The sequence below is a fragment of the Leptosomus discolor genome, chromosome Z (genome assembly GCF_034619465.1).
Source record: "Leptosomus discolor isolate bLepDis1 chromosome Z, bLepDis1.hap2, whole genome shotgun sequence".
NCBI classification, from domain to species: domain Eukaryota; kingdom Metazoa; phylum Chordata; class Aves; order Leptosomiformes; family Leptosomidae; genus Leptosomus; species Leptosomus discolor.
Window position 1 is genome coordinate 4,214,601 of NC_141419.1, and position 23,299 is coordinate 4,237,899.

General features: G+C 55.0%; 2 protein-coding genes across 2 annotated transcripts; both read left to right on the forward strand.

Annotated features, from left to right (window-relative positions):
• The first annotated feature begins 378 nt into the window (after positions 1-378).
• Positions 379-4,485, forward strand: PAFAH2 (platelet activating factor acetylhydrolase 2). Its single transcript, XM_086479578.1, has 10 exons — positions 379-468; positions 612-762; positions 974-1,070; positions 1,233-1,301; positions 1,404-1,518; positions 2,919-3,032; positions 3,407-3,498; positions 3,613-3,783; positions 3,904-4,052; positions 4,278-4,485. The coding sequence occupies exons 1-10, from the start codon at positions 379-381 to the stop codon at positions 4,370-4,372; spliced, it is 1,143 nt and encodes a 380-aa protein (XP_086335704.1). The 3' UTR covers positions 4,373-4,485.
• A 13,146-nt stretch (positions 4,486-17,631) lies between these two features.
• STMN1 (stathmin 1) lies at positions 17,632-20,126 on the forward strand. Its single transcript, XM_009949773.2, has 4 exons — positions 17,632-17,698; positions 18,470-18,642; positions 19,448-19,639; positions 20,007-20,126. The coding sequence occupies exons 1-4, from the start codon at positions 17,686-17,688 to the stop codon at positions 20,073-20,075; spliced, it is 447 nt and encodes a 148-aa protein (XP_009948075.1). The 5' UTR covers positions 17,632-17,685; the 3' UTR covers positions 20,076-20,126.
• Positions 20,127-23,299: the final 3,173 nt, after the last annotated feature.

A 23,299-nucleotide genomic window follows, 5' to 3' on the forward strand; every position in this document is an offset into this window, starting at 1 on the left:
GCTGTGGGCTGGCAGCCGGCCATGTCAGCCCCGCACTGACCCCTCGCTCGCACATCCCCTCTGCCACCCCAGCTCTGCAGTGTCTGGCCGTGCTGCCTCCCCCCAGCCCTCAGCGTCCCCCGGGGCGCAGTGGGGGGACGGGGACAGCTGCCCCTCTGCAGGGTGGCCATGGGGCAGCTCTCGCTGAGCCCCACTTGCCCCATCAGGCACCAACCAGCCGTCAGCCCCACCATCCCGCTCCGGCAGCGCCCGGGAGAGAAACCATGGGGCTTCATCCCTGAGCGGCTCCCATGGGAATTCGGAGGGTCGGAGTCGGGGTCCCCCAGGCAGAGGACGGACGCTGACCCCGTGCCTCTGCCTAGGCTTGGCCGCAGCAGCATGGGGGTGACACAGTCGCTGGCGCTACCCGTGGGGAAGGGACCTCACCACGTGGGCTGCGCGGACGTCATGGTGGGCCACACGTGGCAGGTACGCAACGGGGACAGGGACAGGCTTCCACACCCAGCAGGGTGGCTGCAGCCAGCTGGCTTTTGCAAGAGCCGAGCTCACCGACGACATGGCCACCTGTGCTGTCCCCACCGTGTCCCCTTCCCTTCCCTTCTCTCCCCCAGGGGCTCTTCTTCCGTCTCTTCTACCCCTGCCTGCCCCGGGCAGGGGCTGAACGGCCGCTCTGGATCCCCCGCTACGAGTACTGCGGCGGGCTGGCCGACTTCATGCGCCGCAGCCGGCGCTGGTGCGCGCCCCTGCTCAGCGTCGCCATCGGTAAGGGGGTGGTGGGCACCACGTCCCCCCCTTCTGCTCCCCCGTTCCTTAGGGACCCACTCCCTTAGCGGGGTTCGAGGCCACCAAGCCCATCCCCTGTGCTTGGGGCAGCTGGGTGGATGCTACAGGCAGGGACGGAGTTGAGCAGGGACCCTGCTGCCCGTGTCCCTCCCTTTTTTTTTGGGGGGGGGTGTGTTTCTCTTCCCCACAGGCTCCTGCCGAGTGCCGGTGAGCTGGAACGGGCCGTTCAAGCCCTGCAGCAGCGGGTACCCACTGATCATCTTCTCCCATGGCCTGGGAGCCTTTCGGTAGGATGAGCCCCGAGCGGGGCTGGGGGCGCTGAGCCCTTGCTCAGGGACAGAGCCGGGATGGGGACACGGGTGTCCTGGTCCCCCCACGGCCCCTCTCGGACCTGCCTCGCCTTGGCACCACAGTCCTGACCCCGCTCCCCCCCCCCGGCTCCCTGGCAGGACCCTGTACTCCTCGGTCTGCTCGGAGCTGGCGTCCTGGGGCTTTGCGGTGGCGGCGCTGGAGCACAGGTGGGTGCCACGGTCCCCACCGAATTCGGTAGCCGTGGCGTTGTGCCTGGGGAGCCGCCGGTGCCCCCCGTGATGCCACTGCCTGCCCTCCCGCTGCTGCAGGGACCATTCTGCCTCCGCGACGTATTTCTGCACGGCAGAGGGTGGGAGAGAGGAGTGGATCCCTTACCGACGGGTGCCCCAAGGGCAGAAGGAGTTTTACTTCCGAAACAAGCAGGTACCAAGGTGGGGGGGGTCAAGGGTGGGCAGCGGGGAGGCGTGAAAACCCTCCTGCAAGCAGAGCTGCTCCCGCCATCCCTGGGGTCTTCATCTCCTGCCCTTCCCAAACCCGTACAGCCACGATGCTGGGGCTGAGCTTTCCCCTCACAAGCTGAGAAAAATCTGTGCAACCTGTTTATCTCTCTTTGGTGGGGTCCCTCTGTCTGGCTCCAGCTGACCCCAGCAGGAGCCAGGCTGGGCTCTGCCACATCCCTGGATGCTTAATGTCACCCGTACCCCAGGGAGAAACGGGCTTTCTGCCCAGCCCAGTGCCGTGGGCTGGCAGGGCTCCGGACCGGCTGCTGGGCTTGTTCATGCTCTAATTTTTGTCTCTCCGGGATTACCCCGGACAGCTGCTTGCTGAGGAGCAGGAAGGTCTCCTGCTGAGCCAGGTTCCCTCCTGCTCATTTCTGTCTCATTTAAAAGGACAACATCGAGTCAAGATTTTCTTAGAAAAGCTCTCTAGGAAACATAGTGGTTGGAGGTGCTTTTGACAGTCTTAATTCACCTCCCAGCCTCTTATTTTTTGAGTATGCTCTGTCTTATGGCACTTTGCACAAACAAGGGAAACAGTTTTCCTATAAATATGAACCCATGAGCATAAATGTTGAGGGTGAATGAGAAATAATTTATAAACGGAGGGAAATGGTTGTCAGGTCAGCCTCACTTATGGCATGTTCTGTGATAGAGGGAGCAGAGGGAAGCAGAGAGAGGCTTTCATCTGAGTTTTTTGTCACTTGTCACCTCAGGGGAAGGTCTTTAAATGTGCATGGCCAACAGTGTTTGTGGAGCAGAGGACGTAGTCCCAGAGTGGCTCCAGGTCAGGGCTTCCTCCCCCCAGATCAGCAGTTTGGGCTTTTGAGCAGCTCCTGGATGGTGCCCTTGAGCTGGGTTTCAGGTTGACATCCAGGTTTGCTCCTGGCAGCTGGGGTGGGACGAGGGGAGTCTGGGCTCCCCACGGGTGTTTGCACTGGCGGATGGCTCCGGCAGGCTTGGCCGGGGGGTGGCTGGCGAGGAAACCGGGCTCTCCCTCCCCTGCACGCCCCGCTGCTTCCTCCCCCGAGCAGAGGAGGTCTTTTGCTCATCTCCAGCCGTCTGTGCTATCAGATTAACTGAATTAAAAACAAACAAAAAAAGAAACCATTCCAATAACTTCACTTCATCCCTGCGGGAGCCGCTGTGGCGCAGCCTCTCGCTTGCTTTTACGTTTGCCGTCATTCAGGGAAAGCCCCGTCGGGTCCGAGCGCTGCGGTTTTGGAGGGATGAGCGTGGGTGGATGTCGGAGGGGGAGGATCTGGCCCTAAACTTGCCGGGTGGAAGAGCTGGGTTAACCAGGGAAGGGGCAACTCTTGCTCCCAGGTTCATCAGAGAGCAGAGGAATGTGTGCGAGCGCTCCGGCTCTTCGAGGACATCAGCAGCGGTAAATCTGTCCCGAACGTCCTTCCCCAGGACTTTGATCTCTCCGTGCTGAAGGTATCTGGGTCTGTCTGCACTGAAGGACCAGCCAGGGGGATTGGTTGGCTGATGGGGAGGTCCGGGTGCCCTTTGCTGGCAGGATCAGCCTTTGTTGCGTGAGGCTTTTCCTTCTGGGACAAGCAGGGTCTGTGCAGAGCCACAGCCTTCCACGCCTCGGCGTCTTGGTGCCTCTCTTCTCCTTTTTCTCCACTGTGCATGCCGGGGAAGCCGGGTCCCATCGTACCGGTGGTGCAAACGGGACATGTCGTCCCTTGCGGAGGGCAGAGCAGGGGGGCTTTGCTGATGTTCTTCCCTTGGCTTTTTCTTCCCTGATTAGGGACTTTCTGCGGTGAGGTTTGGGCACAGGCTCCTCAGCTTTCTCCCTTTTGCAGGACAGCGTTGATCTGACCAAAGTCGCCGTCATGGGCCATTCCTTCGGCGGGGTGACAGCGGTGCTGGCCTTGGTGAAAGAGCCCAGCTTCAGGTAAGCTGCAGCAGGGATGAGGAGCTGTGGGAAGCTCTGGGGGCACGTGGCTCATCCCGGTGGGAAGGGAAGCCGTGGCGTGGGTGGCAGCGCTGGGCATCCGTCCTGCTGCAGGTGTGCGGTGGCTCTCGACGCCTGGATGTTCCCCCTGGAGAACGCGCTGTACCCGGAGGTGCCCAAGCCCGTGCTCTTCATCAACACCGAGAAGTTCCAGACGCCAGAAAGCATTGCCAAAATGAAGAGGTTGAGCTCTAGAAACAGCCAGACGAAGATTATAACCATCCTGTGAGTCAGGGGCTGGGGGCACCCACCCGCCGGTACCCTCCTGGGAACACCTACGAGCTGTGTCCCAGCAGGAGGACCCCTCCCCAGCTCCCACAGATGCAGATCCCTTCCCTGTCCTAGGGGATCCGTGCACCAGAGCCAGACCGACTTCACCTTTCTCACTGGGAAGCTCATCAACCGCATCTTCGGCACGAGGGGGACACTTGACCCCTACAAGGGTCTGGACATCACCAGCCGGGCGGCTCTGGCCTTCCTGCAAAGGCATCTCAGTACGGCACGGGGTGAAGGGCGTGTTGGCCGGGGGTCTCGGGAGGGCGTGAGAGCTCCACCGCTTGCAGGGGGCTGCGGGGCGGCCGCTGCCTCCCTGGGCTTGGGTTTGGTGCTTCCCACCCCGTTGCACAAAGCAAAGGGGTCCGATGGCTGCTCCTCCTTGACGCCTGGAGCCGGGCTGAGAATCGCTGTAGTAACCCCGACACCATCTCTGCCCCGTGCAGACCTGGAAGAGGAGTTCGATCGGTGGGACGACCTCCTCGAAGGCATCGGAGACTCGGTGGTTCCAGAAGCGCCGTTCTGCCGCCCCAACCTGTAGCCCCGCTCCGAGGTCGCTGGCAGGAGCCGGGTACCGGGAAAGCAGCTGCTTCTTGTCCAAAATGAGCCGTGCAGGAGCCAACGAGGGCAGGAGGACCCACGGGGAGAGCAGGACCTGGGGACCGTGCTGGTAGGATGTCTGGTGGCCGGGGTGCTCGGCGAGAGTGCCAGGAGAGCCCTCCCTGCTCAAGCGCTGCCTGCAGTGGCTGCTGCCTGCAGCGAGGGCTGTGGGGCTAAGGGAATAAAATCCCCGGGGACAAAGACCGAGTTGGCTGTCACTTGGGCCCGAGGTGACACCCTCCTTGCACACAGCGGGGAGTGGACCTGGCTGGATCTGCTGCAGCTGTGGCACATCTGGCAGGAGCAGGTGGGGCGGGGGGAGGGTGTTTGCTGCGGGTTGGGGGTAGTTCAACCCCGGCCGAAAGAACCAGCGCAAAGAGATGCAGCGTCAGGGCTCCGAGGACAAAGGTAAAGCAAATCTTGTCGTGGAAAATGATGTTGTCATCGTGGAAAGCTGGCAGATTGCTGACTCCGCGCCTAAAATCGAGGGGAGAAATGAAAAGAGGATGGTTTTAAACAAGGGGCTGGCTGGAAGTAGTTCTGAGCACCCCAGCAGCGCAGCGATGTGAAACAGGGGCTGAGATCAGCCCCCGGGGATGGAAGGAAAACAGCCCAGCCTGGGTTTGCAGCATGAGGAGCAACGGCACTGCAAAAACAGGCACATGCTGGCGGTGGGAATCAGGCACTTTGGAAGTACCTACAGCACATTCCTGGGTAACACCAGAGGTGTTAGAGCAAGGGGTGCTTTTTAAGGGAGGGGTCCAATCCTCAGCCATCCCAAAACAGGGCTGAAGCTGGCAGAGCCGCACGGATTTACCCCACCGGAGACCCTCCCCAGGGTCCTCGCTGGCACTGCAGCAGGAGGAGCGGCAGGCAATCCTGGACGCGCCGCCTCGGCAGCTGCGGGGAACGTCCGGGCTCCTGGCACACCATCTGCTTTTGCATTGTCCCCGCCGCCACCGGCGTGGCGGTCCTGCTGGGGGACGGCGGCGGCAGCCCCGGCTTTGCTTTGCCTCCTGCCATTGCAGAGAGAAGCTGCTGCAGACGACAGCGCCCGGGGCCACGCGGAGGCAGGATTTCCCGGGGTGCCGAGGCCGGAGGAGAGCAGGGTTTGGGTGGTACATGCTATTCTTCACCCAGTGACAGCGGGTGACACAGGCACCAGCAAAGCCCTTCTCCCAGGGGAAGAAAGGGGAATGGAAAAGCAGCATCTCACTCCTCCAGTGCCCCAGTTGTTTGTGTCACCGTGACGGCCACGTCCTCCCCTCGCCGCTGGTCCCTGGCCCCTCTTAGTCAAGGGCTGGGGATGCTCTGAGATGGCCTCGGGGGAAGGCGCAGCGCTGCGCAGCACAGAGGACGTCTTTCAGCGTCTCCTCTGCTCTCCAGCGACACAAAGGACTGATGTGAACAGAACCACAAGACCCCGGTTCTTTTGAGGCTTCCAGATTTTTATATTTTTAGTTGTTTTACACCTAAACCACTATTTCTAGCCTTGGGAGCCAGCTAGGGTGTGCGAACCCAGGGAGCTGCAGGACTGCTCTGCTGAGATGCTGAGGAGGGGTGGGGGACATTCAAGGTCAATGTACGCGATGAATCGTCTGGGCGAGCTGAGAGGGGGGGGGATGGACAGAGCCCGTCAGGTCCCATTTTAACAGTGAGAGACAGTGACTGGTGCAGAAATCAAATCCCATTTTCCTCCCTGAATTAGCACAGCCGGGGATCTGCGCTGGCAGCTACAGGGGAGCAGCCCGGTCGTGGATCCAGCCCGGCACAGCTGAAGCAGGCTATAAATTCTGCAAGACTCTTATGTAAAGGCTTTCGGGGAAGGGGGTGGCAGAAACCCGACTGAGCTCTGAGGGTGACTCTGACGTTCGTTAACCCTTCGGTTCACAGAAAGCCACTTACTCCCATTCCCAGTGCCCGTGGGGCTGGGGGAGCGGGGAAGCGGGCAGATGTCCTTCAGCCTGGCCTTGCATCCCTTTGCTCTCCACTCCAGAGCCAGCCTCTGAGCCCAGGATCATGGTCTCAGTTGTCTGTGCCTCTGGAGGAAAGCCAGAAGAAAAGAGGAGATTTCAAAAAAAGCCCTGGGGTGACTTGGGCAGGGCAGGCACCCTCTTTCCTCTGCTCCATCAAGCCCTCTCTGCTCTCTGTGGGACGTGGTGGTGCAGGAGCCCTCTCTGAGCATTTTCCTACTTCACCGACTCGCTGCATCTGCTTTAAAATCCAGCCTGGAGCCATCTCTTCAGTCTGGCTCCCCTTGCAAGCAGCACTTTCCTCCAGATCCCCATTACATGCTCCAGCCTCGAGGCCAGAGGCAGCCTGCATGAAAGATGCGGCACAAATCCCCGGCGTAGCATGCGGGGAAGGTGTTTTCCCCACGTCCCAGCTCGCTTGGGTTGCTTCACTGGGCCTGAGAGGTCGGAAAGAAACGGGCTGGGATGTCTCTGGAGAGCCAGCGTTTCCCAGGCCAGCCATGGGCAGGGACAGAGCATTCTTCTGGGCCAGCGACCGGAGGGGAAAGCCCTCTGGTCTTTGGGGTGGCCCTGGCTTGCTCCAGGCTTGCCTCTGCCATGCTGGAGGTTTTTCTGGCAAAAAAAAGCAGGATTTAAGGGTTAGCCTGGGGTGCCATCTTGCTGTGTCCTTACTACGCAGAGGTTTGGGTTTGAATGTGAACTAGCTGGGTTCTGTACCCATAGATTCCCTGTGTTTTGTCTGCAGAAGGATTTTGCTTCTCAGGGATGTGGGAAGGAAACACCGACACCGTTATTTCAGGGGAGTCGGTGCTGGGGGTGCCCACCTGCAGATTGGCAGCCCAGCCGTCCCCTGCCCTGGAGGGTTGTGCGTTGGAGAGAGTTCACTTCCAGCCCAGCCCGTCAATGTGTCTGATCTGCTTTCATATTCAAACCGGTGGCTTTAAAAATAAATTAAAAAAAAAACAAACCCCAACAAAACGCTGCCCATTTATATTCCCCTCACAGCTGTGCTCGCAGCATGGCTGGGGTATGAATGGACGCATTCCTCTTACCCACGGCTTATCGCCGCAGAGCAACCTCCGCTCGCCGACCGGCTTCGGCTTCAAAGCTTTCCACTCTCTGGGCTCAGGGCTGAAATCCGACGGTGTCAGCACAGACCTGGCTTGGAGCTCTTCGTTTCTTAGAGCTGAGAGGCTTCATCTCATCCTCCCCACCCCCAGCTCGTCCTGCCTGCGGCTCCCTCCCTCCTGGGAAGCCCCTTCCAGCCGGCAGATCCCTCCCCATCCCGCCGCACATGCATGCAGCAAACTGGAGTCACCAGCTCCAGCCTGCCGCAGCATTTGCTGCCGCTTAGGAAAAAACCCCTGATTTACTCAATTGAACCTTCCCTGTTGATTTAATTAATGCAAATTGAAACATGTGTTAAAAGCTCCTTGTAATTACCGTGACACTGTCGTGGTTTGGGTTTTTTTTTTTTCCCTTTTTCTTCTGTTTTTGAGGAAAATAGTAAGGCCTGAATTCTCAACAGCTTATGAAGGTCCACGGCCCTGCAAGCTGAGCCCAGTGCGTGCTGTGAGCGCCGCACACGCTCTTGTAGAGGAGCTCGGTGCCCACCCGTGGGCTGCGATACCAGCCCCGAAGACCAGCGTGGATGCGGGTGCGGTGCTGACCCTGCTCCTGACCCAACCCCGGGCAGCACCCTCTTGAGCAGAGTTCCTTAGATTCCTTTGGTTGGTGAGTATAACCTTGGTTTTATGTTGATTTTTCTATTGGCAGATCAAAACCTTTCTGAAGAAAAATCGAGTTTCTTAATCTCCGAAGCCAATTGTTATCATCTAACGCATCGGCTTCAAGGCTGCCTTGAGTTGAACCCCCTGGATTCTCACAGGCACAGGGGATTCAGCTTAACTTTGTGATCTTCCCGAGCACTAGTTCCCCCCACGCTGGGTTACAGGGCAGGACCAGGCCTCTGACGGGCGGGCAGATGCCTGGGATCCAGCGCGGGGCACGTGCTTGCCGGCTTCGAGGTGCAATGCTGCAGGGCTGGGCTGTAGGCGCGATGCTTGCTGAGTTCCTTGGCCTTCAAAACACAACACTATGGGCCAAGAGGGCTCCTGTTCCCTCAGCCAGCAGCAGCGAGGGTATTTTGAGGGCACAACTGGGTTTTTTTACAGTTTTCACTCTGCAGCAGAAGCCCCATTTCAGGCTGGAGCGGTCTCTCGCTGACCCTAGAGACGATTCCTGAATAAACAGGGAAAAGAAGGACTGAGAAGGGATACCGAGGTGCTGGAGGAGAGAAGGGGCTGTATGAGGTCTCTCTAGTTCCAGGCTACTCCGAAAAAGCCCGTGGGACAGATTGGAGGGATTTGGTTCGGTCAATATCCAGATTTCCCCCATTTTAGGAAGGGCAGGCTGAGCTCAGCCCCATGGTACCAGCTCCTGCTTTGCACCAGAGCATGGGGTGGGGGGGAAAGCAGGGGGCTGGGCAAGGCAGGACCCCCCCAAAGTCCCACATCCTCCTTTTTTAACCCTTTGGCTTACGTCTTCACCCCAGACCGGGGTGCAGGGAGGTGCTGAGACTGTCAGCACCCCTCCCCGGGTGACACGGTGGCACAGGAACCCCCCCAGCCCGCCAGGTTCAGGACGCCGTCGCCTCGCGTTGATAGCAGCTCTCTAGCGACGTTCATCACGCGAGGCCTGGGTCGGGTTTTTTTGTGTTTGGGTTTTTTTTTCTAATTAAAACGAAGCACTTAGGTTAGCCATCGCAACATAAGGGCGCCTCTCCGGGTATTGATTTTAACGTACGGCAGCGGTTTCCTGGTTTATTGCATAAAAGAGAGAGATGTGGTTTTCCTCCAGAAAGGCTGGCTTTGTTTGCCTGCTCTCACCGCTGCGGTGGATGTGTCTGGCCTTTTTTCTTTTAATATATATATTGATCTATTATGAACTCAAATTGGTGGGAGGGGAAAAGGGATCAAACAGCACCGAGCAAATGTTAAGTGCAGGTATTGTTTCCATGGTGGTATGGCTGAGCAATTACAGGCAGCGGGTGAAGAGCCAGCAGGAGGAGTGGGAATTAACCCGTTTTGATGCAGAACTGTCGGTGGAGATGGGAAGGGAGCTGCTTATTGTCCTGAGAGGATCTAAAGTGTGAAAGCAGAGATCTGGACCTCCTTGAAGTCAAAAGGTGGCATAAAAAAAGAACAACCCAGACTTGTTTCCTTGGCTCACAAGTCCTGTGGGAAGAGGCACGTTTTATTCTGCCTGTGGTCTGACAGATCTCACCCATCAACAGCACCTCGAGATAGTGCCACGGGAAAATTAGCTGTGGCTGTTGCGCTGGGCGGGTCAGGATCTCCTGCATTACCTGAGCGCGGGGCTGGATGGAAGGAGCAGGGGCCGCTCCAAAATCCTGCCTCTTGGTGGGAATTTGACCTTGTGCTGGCTCTCTGAAGGCAGCCAGGCACTTGAGGATTGCAAACCCACCTGCTCCTCAGGCGGCAGATCTGTGCGAAAAATAAGTAAAACCTGTTACCATTTGGCCGCGCACCAGTTTCGTCAGTGGAACAGCTTGGGCAGCGAGCAGCCCGAGAGCTCTGCGTGGAGCATTATTTTCGAATTTGCTCTTAGTGGGAACAGGCTCAGTCTGGGGGCTGTGACAAGCTCGTTCATATTGTTTATTTGACATCGGGGAAGTCATATTCCTTTAAGAGGATTTCCATCCGTGAACTCCTCCCATCGTGACACTTCCAAGCTACATTTTGTCTTGAAAGGGTGAGAGTATTTTTAACTATATCACGCCAGGGAAGTATTAATAGCACAATAGGCTTGCTGAGCTGCCGAGCCGAATCCATATTTTAAATTCAAGGAACTAATTAGGAACTGGGGAATAATTAGTGCTACACCCAGCTTTTCTTTCCCCCTACTTCATTTTCAAAGAGCCAAAGCAAATGTCTTTACTGGAATCTTCTATGGCTGCTGAATATTTTATGGCTTCCCTACGCATTGCTGTTCCATGTGGTTGTCAAAATCCCGCTGTCTCCTTTGCTCTATCCCAGCTGAAATGGCTGACTCTGACACTTTTGAAATCTAATTAGTGCATCTCCTCTTGGCTCACATGCAAAAAAACCCCAACGCACGGACCCTTTCTTCGTACTTCTCTCCCAGCCACTCGCTAGCGCTGGGCGACGCAGCTCGGTGCAGCGTGGTTATTTTTGAACCCTCGGCAGCGAGTTGTTTACGGGCTTCCTTGAATAGCAAAGCTTTTGGTGCTCCATCTGGGAAATGCAAATTTGTGGGCTCCGGTTGGGAGCAGAAAGGGAAAAGCAGCGAGGATGCAGAGAAATGGGTCGAGGCTCCCAGCTCGGTTGGGAGCTATGGGAGCGAGGAGGGAGGGGGGGAAGCAACGCCAGGGGGTCTCCAGTCTCCAGGCCACCTTTCATTGCGTGTTTCTGGACGTAGCGGAGACGGGAGCCAGCCTCCCCGTAGACCTGCCCTTGTATTTGGCAGGTAGCCCCCAGGAGAGCACAACTGCCCATTAGTGCCTTGGAGGATCTGCTGGTGCTGGGAAGAAAACAACCAGCTCTGAAATTGTACCCGCTGCTGGGAGTGTCTGTGATAGCTCTCCCTGGTGTGAAGTCTCTGGTCTCTAATAATAGTTGGGCTTGTGCTGAAGCCTTTTCCCCACTCTTGCCTCTCCCCAGCCATCTGTTTTCAAGAAACTTGTGGAATTCATGTCACTGAGCTCTTATCCATATTTATCGGAGGGGCCGAGGCTGGCTCACAAAGCTAAAAGCCGGAGAGAAGACTAGTCAGAGATACAGAAGTAGTTTAATCATGTAAAACCTCGTTTTCTTAGGAAACAAAGAATGAAAAACATGACAGAAGACCTACCAGCAGGCTGGGAAGGGAATTCTGCAGTTTCTTTGCCCAGGCTAGATCGAAGGCAGACCTCACTCTTTAGGAGAAAGACCAGATCTCGTTCAGCATCGCGGCTGCAGCCAGGACGGAGGTGCCCGTGTGTGGGTATCGCAGGCGCTGCCGTTACTTTAGGGTCTGCCGCCACTTCAGTGTGTCGAAACGCTCCGCAAGGACAGCAGAGCATTTGCTGGGCCTTTGTCTTTAGTTTGGTAGAAGCTCACACCATTTTTCTACTCGGGAGCCTTGTCAGCCCTCATCACCGTAGTATTTGGGTATGATATGGCTGCATTTGAAGAGTGAGTATGACATTTCAGGGTTCTGTCGCCCCAATATCAAAGCAATTCATTTATATTTTCATCTCTCTTGCTGCAGGGGCAATCGCCATCTGTGGTGAGTGCTTTTACTTGTCTCATTTTATGGAGGAATTAAGTGAGTTTGAGTGAATTCCTAAAAAAAAACAAACAAAGGGAAGCCAGGCGCCCTGTCTGATTTGAAAAAATTAAATCACCTCCGTCAGCACATTGGCAGGTGCAAATTTGTTCCAAAGGGAGTATTTTCTTAATGGTGTTTTTCAGTAAATATAGCATCACCTAAACACCTCCAGTAAACCGATATCCATTACCTCAAACCCTTCTTGCCTCTGGAAGAGCTTTCATTGTGAGGGAGACACTCCCTGAAAGTCTTGTTTCAGTCTTCAGTTCCGTGGGCCCCTCGGCTGCATTTGGATTAAAATGTTATTTTCACGTGAAGATCAGGGAGACTTTTGCAGCCACTGATTTTCCTCTGTCGGGCAGCAGCACGTCAGTACAGCCAGCGTGAAGGTGGGTAAGCTGCAGCGTGGAGAAAAATTTGCTGAAGGTTAATACAAAGACCGAGAAACACGGGTAGAAAGAAGTCTTGCAGCCCTTCTCTCTGCCTCTGAGATGAGTTTCTTTTGAGTTACTGTCTCCTCTAGCAGGTTGTTTATTAAATCACTTAAACTGATTGACTCGGGTCAAATAGCGTGTTGGATTTCTAGTTTTAAAATGGACTTTGCTAATTCAGTGGCTGTTACCAGTCTCAGCAAATACTTGCTAATATTACTTACCGAGGTGCTTTGAAACATTCTCTGATCAACAAATAAGCCATCAGTCCATCCACCACGAGTGCTTAAGGATGGTAATTTAATGCTCAGAAAGCACATTTCCTTATTGGAGATTAAATATTTTTGCAAGTTAAAAGAGCTGCCGTGGGCTGAGTTGTCACCTAATTCTGTCAGTCTCTTTGTGGGGTATTTTGATAAGCACATCAGAGGAGACGCTTTAATCTTTATGCTAAATCTGATCACGTCACGTCCTAAATTCACACGTACAAGGAGTCCTCCCGAGGAGACCTTGACTTATCTGTTTCACCGAGAGCAGAGCGTGCGGAGCCAAAGCCGAGGGGCCTCGTGTTTGGTCTGTGCTGAGAACGAGCCCGCCTTGAGCAGCTGCTGGGCAACGGCTTGAAGTGGGTGCAGTTATCGCCGGCTCGGGCACATCATAGCCACCGGCCCTGAGAGCGGGTCACGTTCCTAATTTGTAGCGCCTTTGCCCCGTTCTGCTCTGGGAATATCTTCTGCAGGTTCTGCTGTCGTCCTTTCTTTTCCTCAAGATGCACAAATTCATCTGGCTGATGCGGTTAGGTTTGGGCTCGAAACGGTATCTTCCTGCTCAAACCCTGGTTTGGGGCTAAATAGTGACGTGTCGGAGGAAATTTCTCGTGCTGCTGCTCGCTCTTTTTTTGGAAAAAGTGAAATGATAGCGAAAAGCTTTTGTTGGTGGTAAGGAATGCAGCGGACAAAGCCTACTCCAGCCACATGCTGCTAGGTTCAACAAAAGAAGAGTCTGTTTAGAATCGCAGTAAATGTGTCGATAAACACAAATCAAATGCAAATTAAAGAAAAGCTTTTCATATACTCCGTTCTCCTTGAGAGCAGGCAAAAATAAATGCCACATAAACAAACAGGTTTTAGGAAATGCTCCAAAAATAAAACCATGCTTGCAACGGGACCAAAACGGAGATGGTCTCCATGCCTTTCCAGCTGCTAAGAGCTGTTATTTTTCTCTGTATCACAATAATACTCAAAGATTTCGATTTAAATTGAAACCAGATGTGGCAGGTGTTGTAAAGGGGTTGCTAAAGAGTCTCAGCCTAAGTGACACGGCATGGTGAATGCCAGAGCTGAGAACAGATCCCGAATCTGCTTCCCAGCTCAGTGCCTCTCATCAGTAAACCGTGCTGCCTCTTACAGAGGGGAGCTCTTATCTGAAAGAAACGGGTTTGGCTTTAAAGCCAATCTGCAAAGGCAGGTAAGTTCCATTCAGGTCTTTCGGGGTTTTTTTTCCTTCTCTCTCTCTTTTTTTTTTTCCCCTGTGAGAAGCCCAGGAAATAAGGCGGAACGCTCTGAGAACAGACCCTGCATGACTCGTAGTTTTATCTCAGCCTGCATCCCTCCTTCGAAAGCAGAAAACAATATTTCATCATCATCTCTCCAGGGGGGGGAGGACTGACTAAAGGCAGTCACACAGGTACCAAACAAAAAGCCCCGAGCCCAGGAAGCCTTGTTTCCTCTGGGAAATCCTGAGATCACCCCAGGATAAGCTCATTGATTTTACCAAAAAGCATTAATCTTAAAGCATCCAACACACTGTTGATCTACATGGGCGATAATTAATCAATGATAAAGTAAAACACAGGCTGATGGGATGGTCTCTTGGCTGCTTTGTCTTGCAGCAACACTTGATGCAACTGAATCCAAGCACTCAAGATGTTTCATTTAAAACCGTGTGTGTTGTATGCGGTATCTATGCGTGTACCGCTGCTGTTGAGCCAGGAGCCCCGTGAACGCACCAGCCATGACTCTGAAGGGCCAAGCAGCCAAGCTATTTTGAATCTGAAATCCCCTCGATCCCACAAAAAGGTTCTACCACGCAGCTGGAAAATGGCTCTTCCCATGCCCAGCAAGCCACTCCGGCAGAAACCTCTCCCAATTCTAGCAGCTCCAGCGGCTGGATGTGGTTTCCATGGAAATAGACGTCAGATCAGCGAAAAACAGGGCAAGTGTTTAAAATAATCTCTGTTTTGAAAGCTTTATGAGTTTCTGTCACAATATTAACCTTCCTCAAGGTAGGAATTTCTTCTTTTTTTTTTTTTTTTTTTTTTTTGGGTGCAAAATCCTTGGTTTTAAGGGTGTGCACAACAAGGGTGGGTCCCCTCCGAAAAGTCCTTTCTTTGGTATTTAGGGTACGGAGGCCGCTGGGCTGGGCTTGCGTTGTAGCAGGAGGTTTGTGCTGTTCTCCGGCCATCTGCTTTTTGTGCACATTGACTCCTGGTGTGACTCAGGTGACTGTAGCGTGGAAACTACCAGGGGAATTGTCCAGAAGTCATTGCTACAGAACATGTGAAAATGCAGCCGGCGCGTTTAAAGCACATTTGCGAGCGAACCACTCACCTACGCTTGGCAATAGCGTGGTCTTGGGAAGGGAACTGCTCACAGTGCAGCCCGTAGGGCAAGGATGGATTGTCTTTACACGGCCGTGATGGACATGCTATGGAATCTGCATGAACGACGGCTTTTCTGGATGTGTTTTGACTCGCTGGTGTCACCCCGAAGGAGAAGGTGGCCCTGTGGCTGTCCCCCAGACCAAACAGGGCCAACGCATTGTCAGACCTGCAGATCCTCTTTGGGGTGTGTGACCCTGCAGTGACCAAGGGAACATGGTGGTCATCTTGACGATGACCAAAAGCCCCAAGGTTGTTGTGGCCCTGAGATGACCATGCCCTCAGGTGGGTGATCAAGGCCCCGAGGTGTCAGTGGCCCCAAGGGAAGTAGCAATGATCCTGAAGTGACCATGGTCCTGAAGTGACCAAGGGCCCTGAGGTAGGTGACTGCGTCCCTGAGGTGATCATGGCCCTGAGGTAATGGCCATGGCCATGAGGTGACTGTGGCCCTGAAGTAAGTCGCCACGGCCTTGAGGTGACTGTAGTCCTGAGGTGACTGAAAGCCCTCAGGCAGGTGAGTTGACCAAGGGCCCTGAGGTAAGCGACCATGGCCCTGAGGTGACCGTGGCCCTGAGGTCAGCATCCAGCCCTGCGGCTACCACCCGAACCACGGCTCCGCTCCCACCGTACACCCCTGAGGGGACAGGCGACCCTGACCAAACCGAGGCCTCACCGGGGCCTCGCTCCTCCCCACCACCGGGGTGGGAGACAAAGGGAGTCCCGCCGCCCTCCGTGCACGGGCGGAGAGCGCGGCGCTGGAGCCGCACGGCCCCGGGGGCGGCCCGCGGAGACGAAGGACGTCGAGACGATGTCCCGCACCCTCCGCCCGGGCCCCGCCGGACCGCGGGGGTCGCCGCCCCTCACCGCCCCCGCCCGCCCGTAGCGGACTACGCCTCCCGGCATGCAACGGGGCGGCGGGGGAGCGGGGGAGCAGGGGGGGCGCGCGCCCCCCGCCTCGCTCTCCCCGCCGCTCTCCGCCCCCCCCCCCCCCCCACCTCCCCCCCGCGGCGGGCGGCACGTGCCGCCGCGCTCGGCCAATGGAGGCGGGGCGGGGCGGGTCACGTGCCATTGTTTGGCGCTTTTGTGCGCGGCGGGGCGGGCGGGAGCGGAGTGTGGCTGGAGCAGCGGAGCGGGCAGGTGGGTGCGCGGCGGTGGTGGTGGGGCTGCGGCCCCTCCCGTTTCCCTTCCCCCCCCCCCCCCTAGCCCCCGGATTGGGGTGGGTGGTCGCGGCTCCTTCGGGGGTTGTGTGGAGGGGCGGCGGTCCGCGGAGGTCCGGTGCGGATGGGCGGCGGTGCTGCAGCGGAGGAGGGGGGGCGGCCTGGGGATGGGTGTGAGGGCGACGGGGGGGGGGGGGGGGGGGTGTGTGTCGCAGGGCTCTTGGGGAGGGGGCCCCGCGCCTGCCGCTTTTTGTTCCTTCTCCTCGCGGGGGTCGCGTTCCCGCCCGCTTCTTGGGCGTCGCGGTGACAAAGGGAGGGAAGACAATAAGGAGGGGGGTGGGGTGGTGGTGGTCCGGTTTTAGCCCCCACCCCTCCTCAATCCCGGTGGGGAAGCGGGTGCCTATTGTCCCGGGAGCGGGCGACGCTCTGTGAGGGGCGACGCCCTACTGGCAGCGGCGGTGGCGGCGCCCCCTCCCCTCCCTGACAGGACCCGCCATTGTTAGTGGGGAAGGGGCGGCGCCCGGGCAGCCGCGCCCCGACGCCATCGAGCTCGGGGGAACCCGTGCTTGAGCCCCGTTGATGGCGGCGGTGGGATGAGGATCGTGTCGTGTCCGTTGTCCGTGTCGTCGTCGACCCCCTGCCCCGCCGCCGCCTTTTCGTTCTTCACCCCGGGGGGCCCGCACCTGCGGCGGGGGGCGGCAGGTGCCCGGATGTTACCGTTGGCCCCGCCCTCCTGCGAGCCGCCCTCCTGCGAGCCCCCCGCCGCGGGCGCGCGCGCGCGCGCTCGCTCGCGCGCTCTCCCCGGCGGTTTGAATTCGGTGCGGTGGGGAAAGGGCGGGGCTACCGCTCTGCTGCGCGACGGCCTCGGTGCCTATTGGTTGGGGGCGAGAGGGGCGGGACCGCTTGGTGGGGGCTCGGGGTGGGTGCGCGGTCCTAGCGCCGCCCGTCCGGGCGGCGCTGGGACCGCGCAATCCACCCCGGCCCCCGCTTCATCGTAGGCTTAAAGCCTGACAAAAAAAAAAATCCTCCTTTTTTTTTTTTTAAGAGCGCTTGGTCCTTTTTTTTCCCCTTTATTACGCCCCTTTTTTAACAAGGGATGCTGGGCAGTGTGCGTGCTCCCAGGCTGCTGTGATGTGCAGCATCTGCCTTCGGCCGCGCCGATAAAAATCGAATTTTCGATGAGCTCGATGCGCACGTTTAAGATCCTTCCATAGCAGCAGGAGCCCTGGCTGTCCTGTCCTGTGGTGCGCCATGTTTTAATTCACAGAGCTGTGCCTGGTGTGTGCAATATGGGTGGAAGATCCGTAGCGCTGTACGCTGCTGAATTAGCGGTGAAATGGGAGTCTTTGTTTGCATTCCTCAAGTGAGGTGGAGTAAAACGGGGACTGAAAATGCCTGACTATGCAGTCGTGCGTGCAGATCTTGCCACACCGGTAACAGGGAACTTCTCCGCTGTTCCTAGCGATGTACACCAGCCTCAGCCCCACAGGCTGACTAGAATTACTGGCTGCAGTAACCTACCCGACTGTCTTTTGTTCTAATTGTGCTTACCAATTTTATTAGGGGTTAGAAGAGAATAAATTCGTGTACTTACCGTTCAAAGGCATGTGTCTTTGTTATCTAGGAATCCAACTGATTGAAGCTTTCTCAGACTTGACTGCTGGAGTCCTATTTTCTTGGTCATGGCTACTTCTGGTATGTAGTATTATGTACTAAACGCTCTTATGTATTTTTTCTTTTCTTTTTCTCTTAATTTCTGCAGAACTGATTAAAAAAAATCTAATATAGTAAAATAAACTGTCGTCACCATGCTTTTCTCCCATCTTTAGGCTGCTTTGGAGAAGCTGTTAAACCCGGGTGCCTGTGGAAATGTAGCGAAAGCCCCCTCAGACTAGGCTGTTAGCAGATGGGCTTCAGCTGATCTGCATGCCATCTGCTCTGTTAACAGAACTGACTATCATTTAGACATTTTGGTGATCAAAACTGGTGTGCTGGTACAACTGACACGGTGCAGGGCTGACGTGCCTGTTCATAGGTGTTTGAAGGGAGAGCACAGGCTTACATATTTCTCTGAAAACTGGATTCAGTTTTTGGCAATGTCAGGTCTTAGGGGAACACCTCAAAACTCTTCTGCAGACTTGTCATTGTAAAAAGAATGATTTTTTGGTTGGTTTTTTTTATTCATTTGAAGTACTGATAAACTTCTTGTCACAACCCTGGATATAAAGGCTAAAATAAAATGTCAGGCTCTTGAGTAATGGAGTATCAAGGAAGAAAACAAGATCGCCTGCCACGTTTTTGAATGGTGGTGCTGCTGCTCGAAACAGAACGGTTGGCTCCGATGCTGTCTCCTTCAGTGAGCTTTGTGGCATTGAATTTTTGAAGGCTATTGTTCAAGTTGCCTGAGCCAGTTCCTGCCTTAAAATACTGGGTTTTGGGGTTGTTTTTTTTTTCTCGTGTTTCTAGATATTCAAGTGAAGGAACTGGAAAAGCGTGCCTCTGGGCAGGCGTTTGAGCTGATCCTCAGTCCCCGCTCAAAAGAAGCAGTCCCAGAATTCCCACTTTCTCCTCCAAAGAAGAAGGATGTGTCATTGGAGGAGATTCAGAAGAAGCTGGAAGCAGCAGAAGAGAGGCGCAAGGTAAATTTGAAACAGCTCGAGTGAGCTCTGCTCAGCTAGTCGTGCAAGTTGTGGTGGTGGGTGTTTTTTAAAATTTACTTGGGACAAGGGATTAGCAGTTTGTGTTCTGGTGAATGAAATATTAACTGAACTTTGTTGGAGTCTCTGGGGCTGTTATGAACCTTTTGTTACGGCCTGCAAGGCTGTAGCTTTGTTCCCAAAGTGATCTTGAACATTCACTTGGAAAACAGGGAGAAAATGTTCAGTGTTGAGGTGATGCTCTTTGAACATGAAGCTGTTTTTCTCCTCTTTAACATCATAAGAGATTAATTTTCTCCTAGAAAATGAAGTGGTGAATCTGTAATAAGGTTTGCCAATACAATGTCTGACCTGATGTAAGCTTTTGCTGTTGAGATGTAGCTCGGAGGAGCCCTTGGCTCTGCAGAGGCTTACTAATGGAAGCACAGCCTCCTGGGTGACCTGGATCACAGTGATTCACCATTCTGAGAAGTGAGAAAAGAAAGATTTAGCCATGTTAACACAAAATGCCATGTTGTTTTTTCCAAAAAAAAAAAAAAAAAATCCCATTTAACCAGACTTGCAGGTAATGACAGAAACTTAACTTTCCTGGTAGTTTGTAATGATGAAATATGGGTTATGTGGGTGGGGGAAGCACCAGGGAGCTCTGTCTTGCATCACAAAGTTACGCTGTTCTCCAGTAAAACAGCAGAAGATCTTTTCTCTGGGGAGTTGTGAGCAACTCTCTTGTAGTTGTCCCTGTAGTTCATCTGTTTTATGTTCAAAGCCTGCGTCCTCTGTTCGTTAGTCTCATGAAGCAGAAGTCCTGAAGCAGCTAGCTGAGAAGCGGGAGCACGAAAAAGAGGTGCTTCAGAAAGCAATTGAAGAAAACAACAACTTCAGCAAAATGGCAGAGGAGAAGCTGACCCACAAAATGGAAGCGAACAAAGAGAACCGCGAGGCACAAATGGCTGCGAAACTGGAACGCTTGAGGGAGAAGGTGGGTGTAGAGTCCCAGCTGCCCCCTGGGAGAGCAGCTTAGCCGTGCTCCTTCCCGTGAAAACTGGCTGGATAAAGCCAAGTGCCGGGGGGTGCTGTGAATCAACGGGCATCCTTGGGACGTCTGTGCTGGCGGCTGCTCTTGAAAGATTTATTAAATCTGCAAATGACTTTGCAGAAATCCCCCTCTTGGGGGAGAGGGGATGGAAGGTGCTACAGTTATGTCTCGCTTTCCCTCACTTCATCCTGTAGCCCCCCACACTCGCAGGTTCCTGCTGGGGGGTGGGAAGCAAACCAGGGCTTGCCGTGCCGGCCCGGAGCCCTGCCTCTGCCCAGGCAGCTAACTGCTTCCTGCTGTTGTCTTTCAGGACAAGCATATTGAAGAGGTTCGAAAGAACAAAGAAGGCAAAGACCCCGGTGAGGCTGAAACCGACTGACTTCATTCTGGAAACTGACTCTCTCCCCCTCCTCTAAATATCCAAAGACTGTACTGGCCAGTGGTTTTATCTTTGGTTTTGTTTGGTTTTTTTTTTTTAAGTTTCTAGAAACTGATGTAGAACTGTAAAATTAGATCCAAACTGTACACTTTCTTTGGGGGCTAGAGGGGAGACTTTACATGTTTCACTTTTTCTAAAGTGTTGTCTTTCCAGTGTAGCTATCTTCTTGTTGCATCCTTTTCTACTCCAGTGCGCTTGCTACTGGGTTGATGGCTAGTACTGTATCAGCTCTGTAAGACGTTGTGAAAGGAATATGTAGTTATACTGTTCCATGCTGAATATGTTACACTTCAAAAATCTGACTCTGTCCCAGTCTGCTAAAATACTGCTGTAACTGAGTGACTAAATAAAGCTGCACAGTGCTGTTATCACGAGAGTTACTTCTGAAAATGCCATGAGAGCGAGAATCAGTTGGCTGAGGTCTGCGACAGGCATCCTTACCCGGCGCTGGGCGGAAAGGTCCGCAGCAGCACTCTTCCTTGCATCCACGGGCACGCTGTGCGGCTGCCTTTCCCCTAGAGCACGCTCATTGTCTTAATTTGACAATCGGAGCTTTGTTTTGACACCTCAGCAGCGGTCAGCTGCTGTGTGGTGGTGTTAAAAAGAGTTCAGAACCACCTCCCGTTGGATGCTGACACTTCACAAACGAGTCCTTGTTACCACATGACTGATCGGACTTTTTTTTTTTTTGGTAAGGGTTTCTAGAAGATGGCTTGTGCTTTTGAATGGTGACTTGTGTCCTGCGGCCTGCACTGTCACAGCATGAAAGTCAGAAACCTGCGCTGCGCTGGGAGCATGAGCCTGCCCCAGTTGAAAATGCTGTTGTGGATAAGAGTTGTTTTGGGTTGGTGCCTGCTGCGGACGCGGTGGGGTAGTGCACTGTGCCGCAGGGCGAGTCTGAAGAGAACTCCTGCCCGCAACGAGATGTGTTATCTCCGTTCTGGGCTGTGAGAAACTGCTATGAGTGTGCTTGTGCTCTGAGGAAAGATGCTTTTTGGGTGGATTGGGTATGAAGTTGCCGTATTGTACAGGTGCCTTAAAAAACCCAACCCAAACACACCCCAAACCCTTCCTCTAAGGACACCCGCAGGTACCTGTGCTGCTCTGCAGGAAAGACAAGGCTGCGATCGGTGCGTGAGCAGCCGGCTGCCTTCTGCAGATAGACCCCATGTGCTGAGATACTCGGCTTTGAGGGCGTTTCCTCGGAGCGGGGACGCCGTGGCTTCCGGAGCCTCTGTCGTGTCAAGCACCTGGTGGCACTGGTGTCGGTGAGGCACTCAGTCCTGTCTTCCTCCACTTGTGTCCTTGGCCTTGGGCCTTGGCTGCCAGGTTGGTTTTCAGGTTAACTCCACACCTGGAGCATCTGGCACTGCCCAGGTGACAGACTGACATGTGCTGGGGGTGGAAAAGCTGGTAGGCAAATTGGTTTTGGTTGGTTTTTTAAGGGGCTAATTGAGTCCTGGGACCACTTGACCCATTCCTGGGTCTTGCTGAAGAAGGAAGCTCAGTTTAGAAAGCTGTCGTGTATCGCACTTAACCACTTTGAATTGCATCAGAGTTGTACTTAGCCAAAAGCTGATATTGCACAGTTTGGACAAAAGAAGAACAGTGAGATAAAGCCAGGCTCGATGCACCGGGATCAGATACTTTCCCTGAAGGATTTTCGGAAGTGTTAGGATACTTCATAATTCAAGGTAAGAGAGACTGCCTCTGCCTGTCAAGGAGCAACCACCCATCTGCAGGGGGGGCATAGTGCAGGCCTCGGGGTTCCCATGGTACGTGTCAACGCTGTGTAAGCTGCGAGCATGGGGATGTGGGGCAGGATCCACCCGGGGAGGTGAGGAAGATGGGAATAGGGAGCTGAGCTTTAGACAAAGGCTTGAACCCACTGTGTAATCTGCTTGTGAAAGATGCTGAGTACCTCCAGTGCCATGTAATGGAGCTTTAAGTGATCGCTGGATCAGTTCCAATGCACAAGATCAGACATAAAAAAAAATAAATAAAATCGGCTTTTCATTTTAATGTATGTATTTACCTGCTGAGAGAAGACCAAGTGTCCCAAATAGTGTATGTGGTTTTTTCCCCACCTTTTCAAGGGGTGGGGAAGGAGGATGACAGCACTGCCAAACCCCAAATGGTGTTAAGAGCACAGAGAGACATGAAATGTGAGGTTTTTGACTTGCCAAAGCTGTCGGAGCTCAGCTCGGGGCCTTCTGTTCCCTTGTCTTAGTTCTGCTTTACGTGGCTGCCTGCGTTAACACTGAACTGGAGCTTCACTGCCCAGGGTCTGGGCTTGGTCAGGTTCCTCTGGGAGCTGCTGGGGTGCGGGGGGTGGAAGTTTTAAGGGGTGGGAATCAGGTTGGGGGCTGCAAATAGCGGATAGTCATGATGTGAGAATGGAGGTAAGGGGTGGGGAACTAGCAGGGAGGGGATGGTGCTCAGGCAGGAAAACAGAAATAACAGTCTCTCTGGTAGGGAAAGCTGGGCTATAAACAGGTTGCTTTAAAAAAAAAAAAAAAAAAAAAAAAAAAGACAACAAAAGGCAGGAGCTGCGCAGCTGTATTAGCTGGATTTCCCTGCCGGGCCGTTCCGGGGGAGGCCGGAGCAGCCGCAGCTCGGTGGGGCTGTGCCCGGGGACACGAACCCGCCGCTTTCCTGCCCTCCGCCACAGGTAAACGGCTCCGGAGAGGAGCCCAGGCCGGGGCAGCAGCGCCCGGGGTCTCGCCGGCCCCTGGGTGCGAACGGTGGGCACCGGGGGGAGCCGGGCGGGGGGCGGAGAAGCGGCGGCTGCCGCCGGTGCCGGAGCGAGGGCGGGTCCGGCGCGGGGGCGGGGGCGGCCGCGGTGGGGCTCGGCCCGGCGTCCTCCGGCGGGGAGCGGAGCTCGGCAGGTGCCTGGGGAGGGGCTGGGGGGGCTCCCCGGGGCCGGGCGGGGGGGTCCCGGAGGGGCAGAGGGTCCTAGAGGGGCAGCGGGAGGGGAGGGCAGAGTCCAGGGCTCCGCCGATCCTGACCTCCAGCTGCACCCGCGTCCTCAAATACCCCCGTACCCCGGGAATAAAACATTCCCAGGGGTGGGGGATCGATCCTTGGCTGCGTCCCCCGTCCCGTCCGTCGTGTCGTGTGTCCCCCCCCCCCCTCCGCGACGGGTTTTTGGCGGGGGCTGGTGT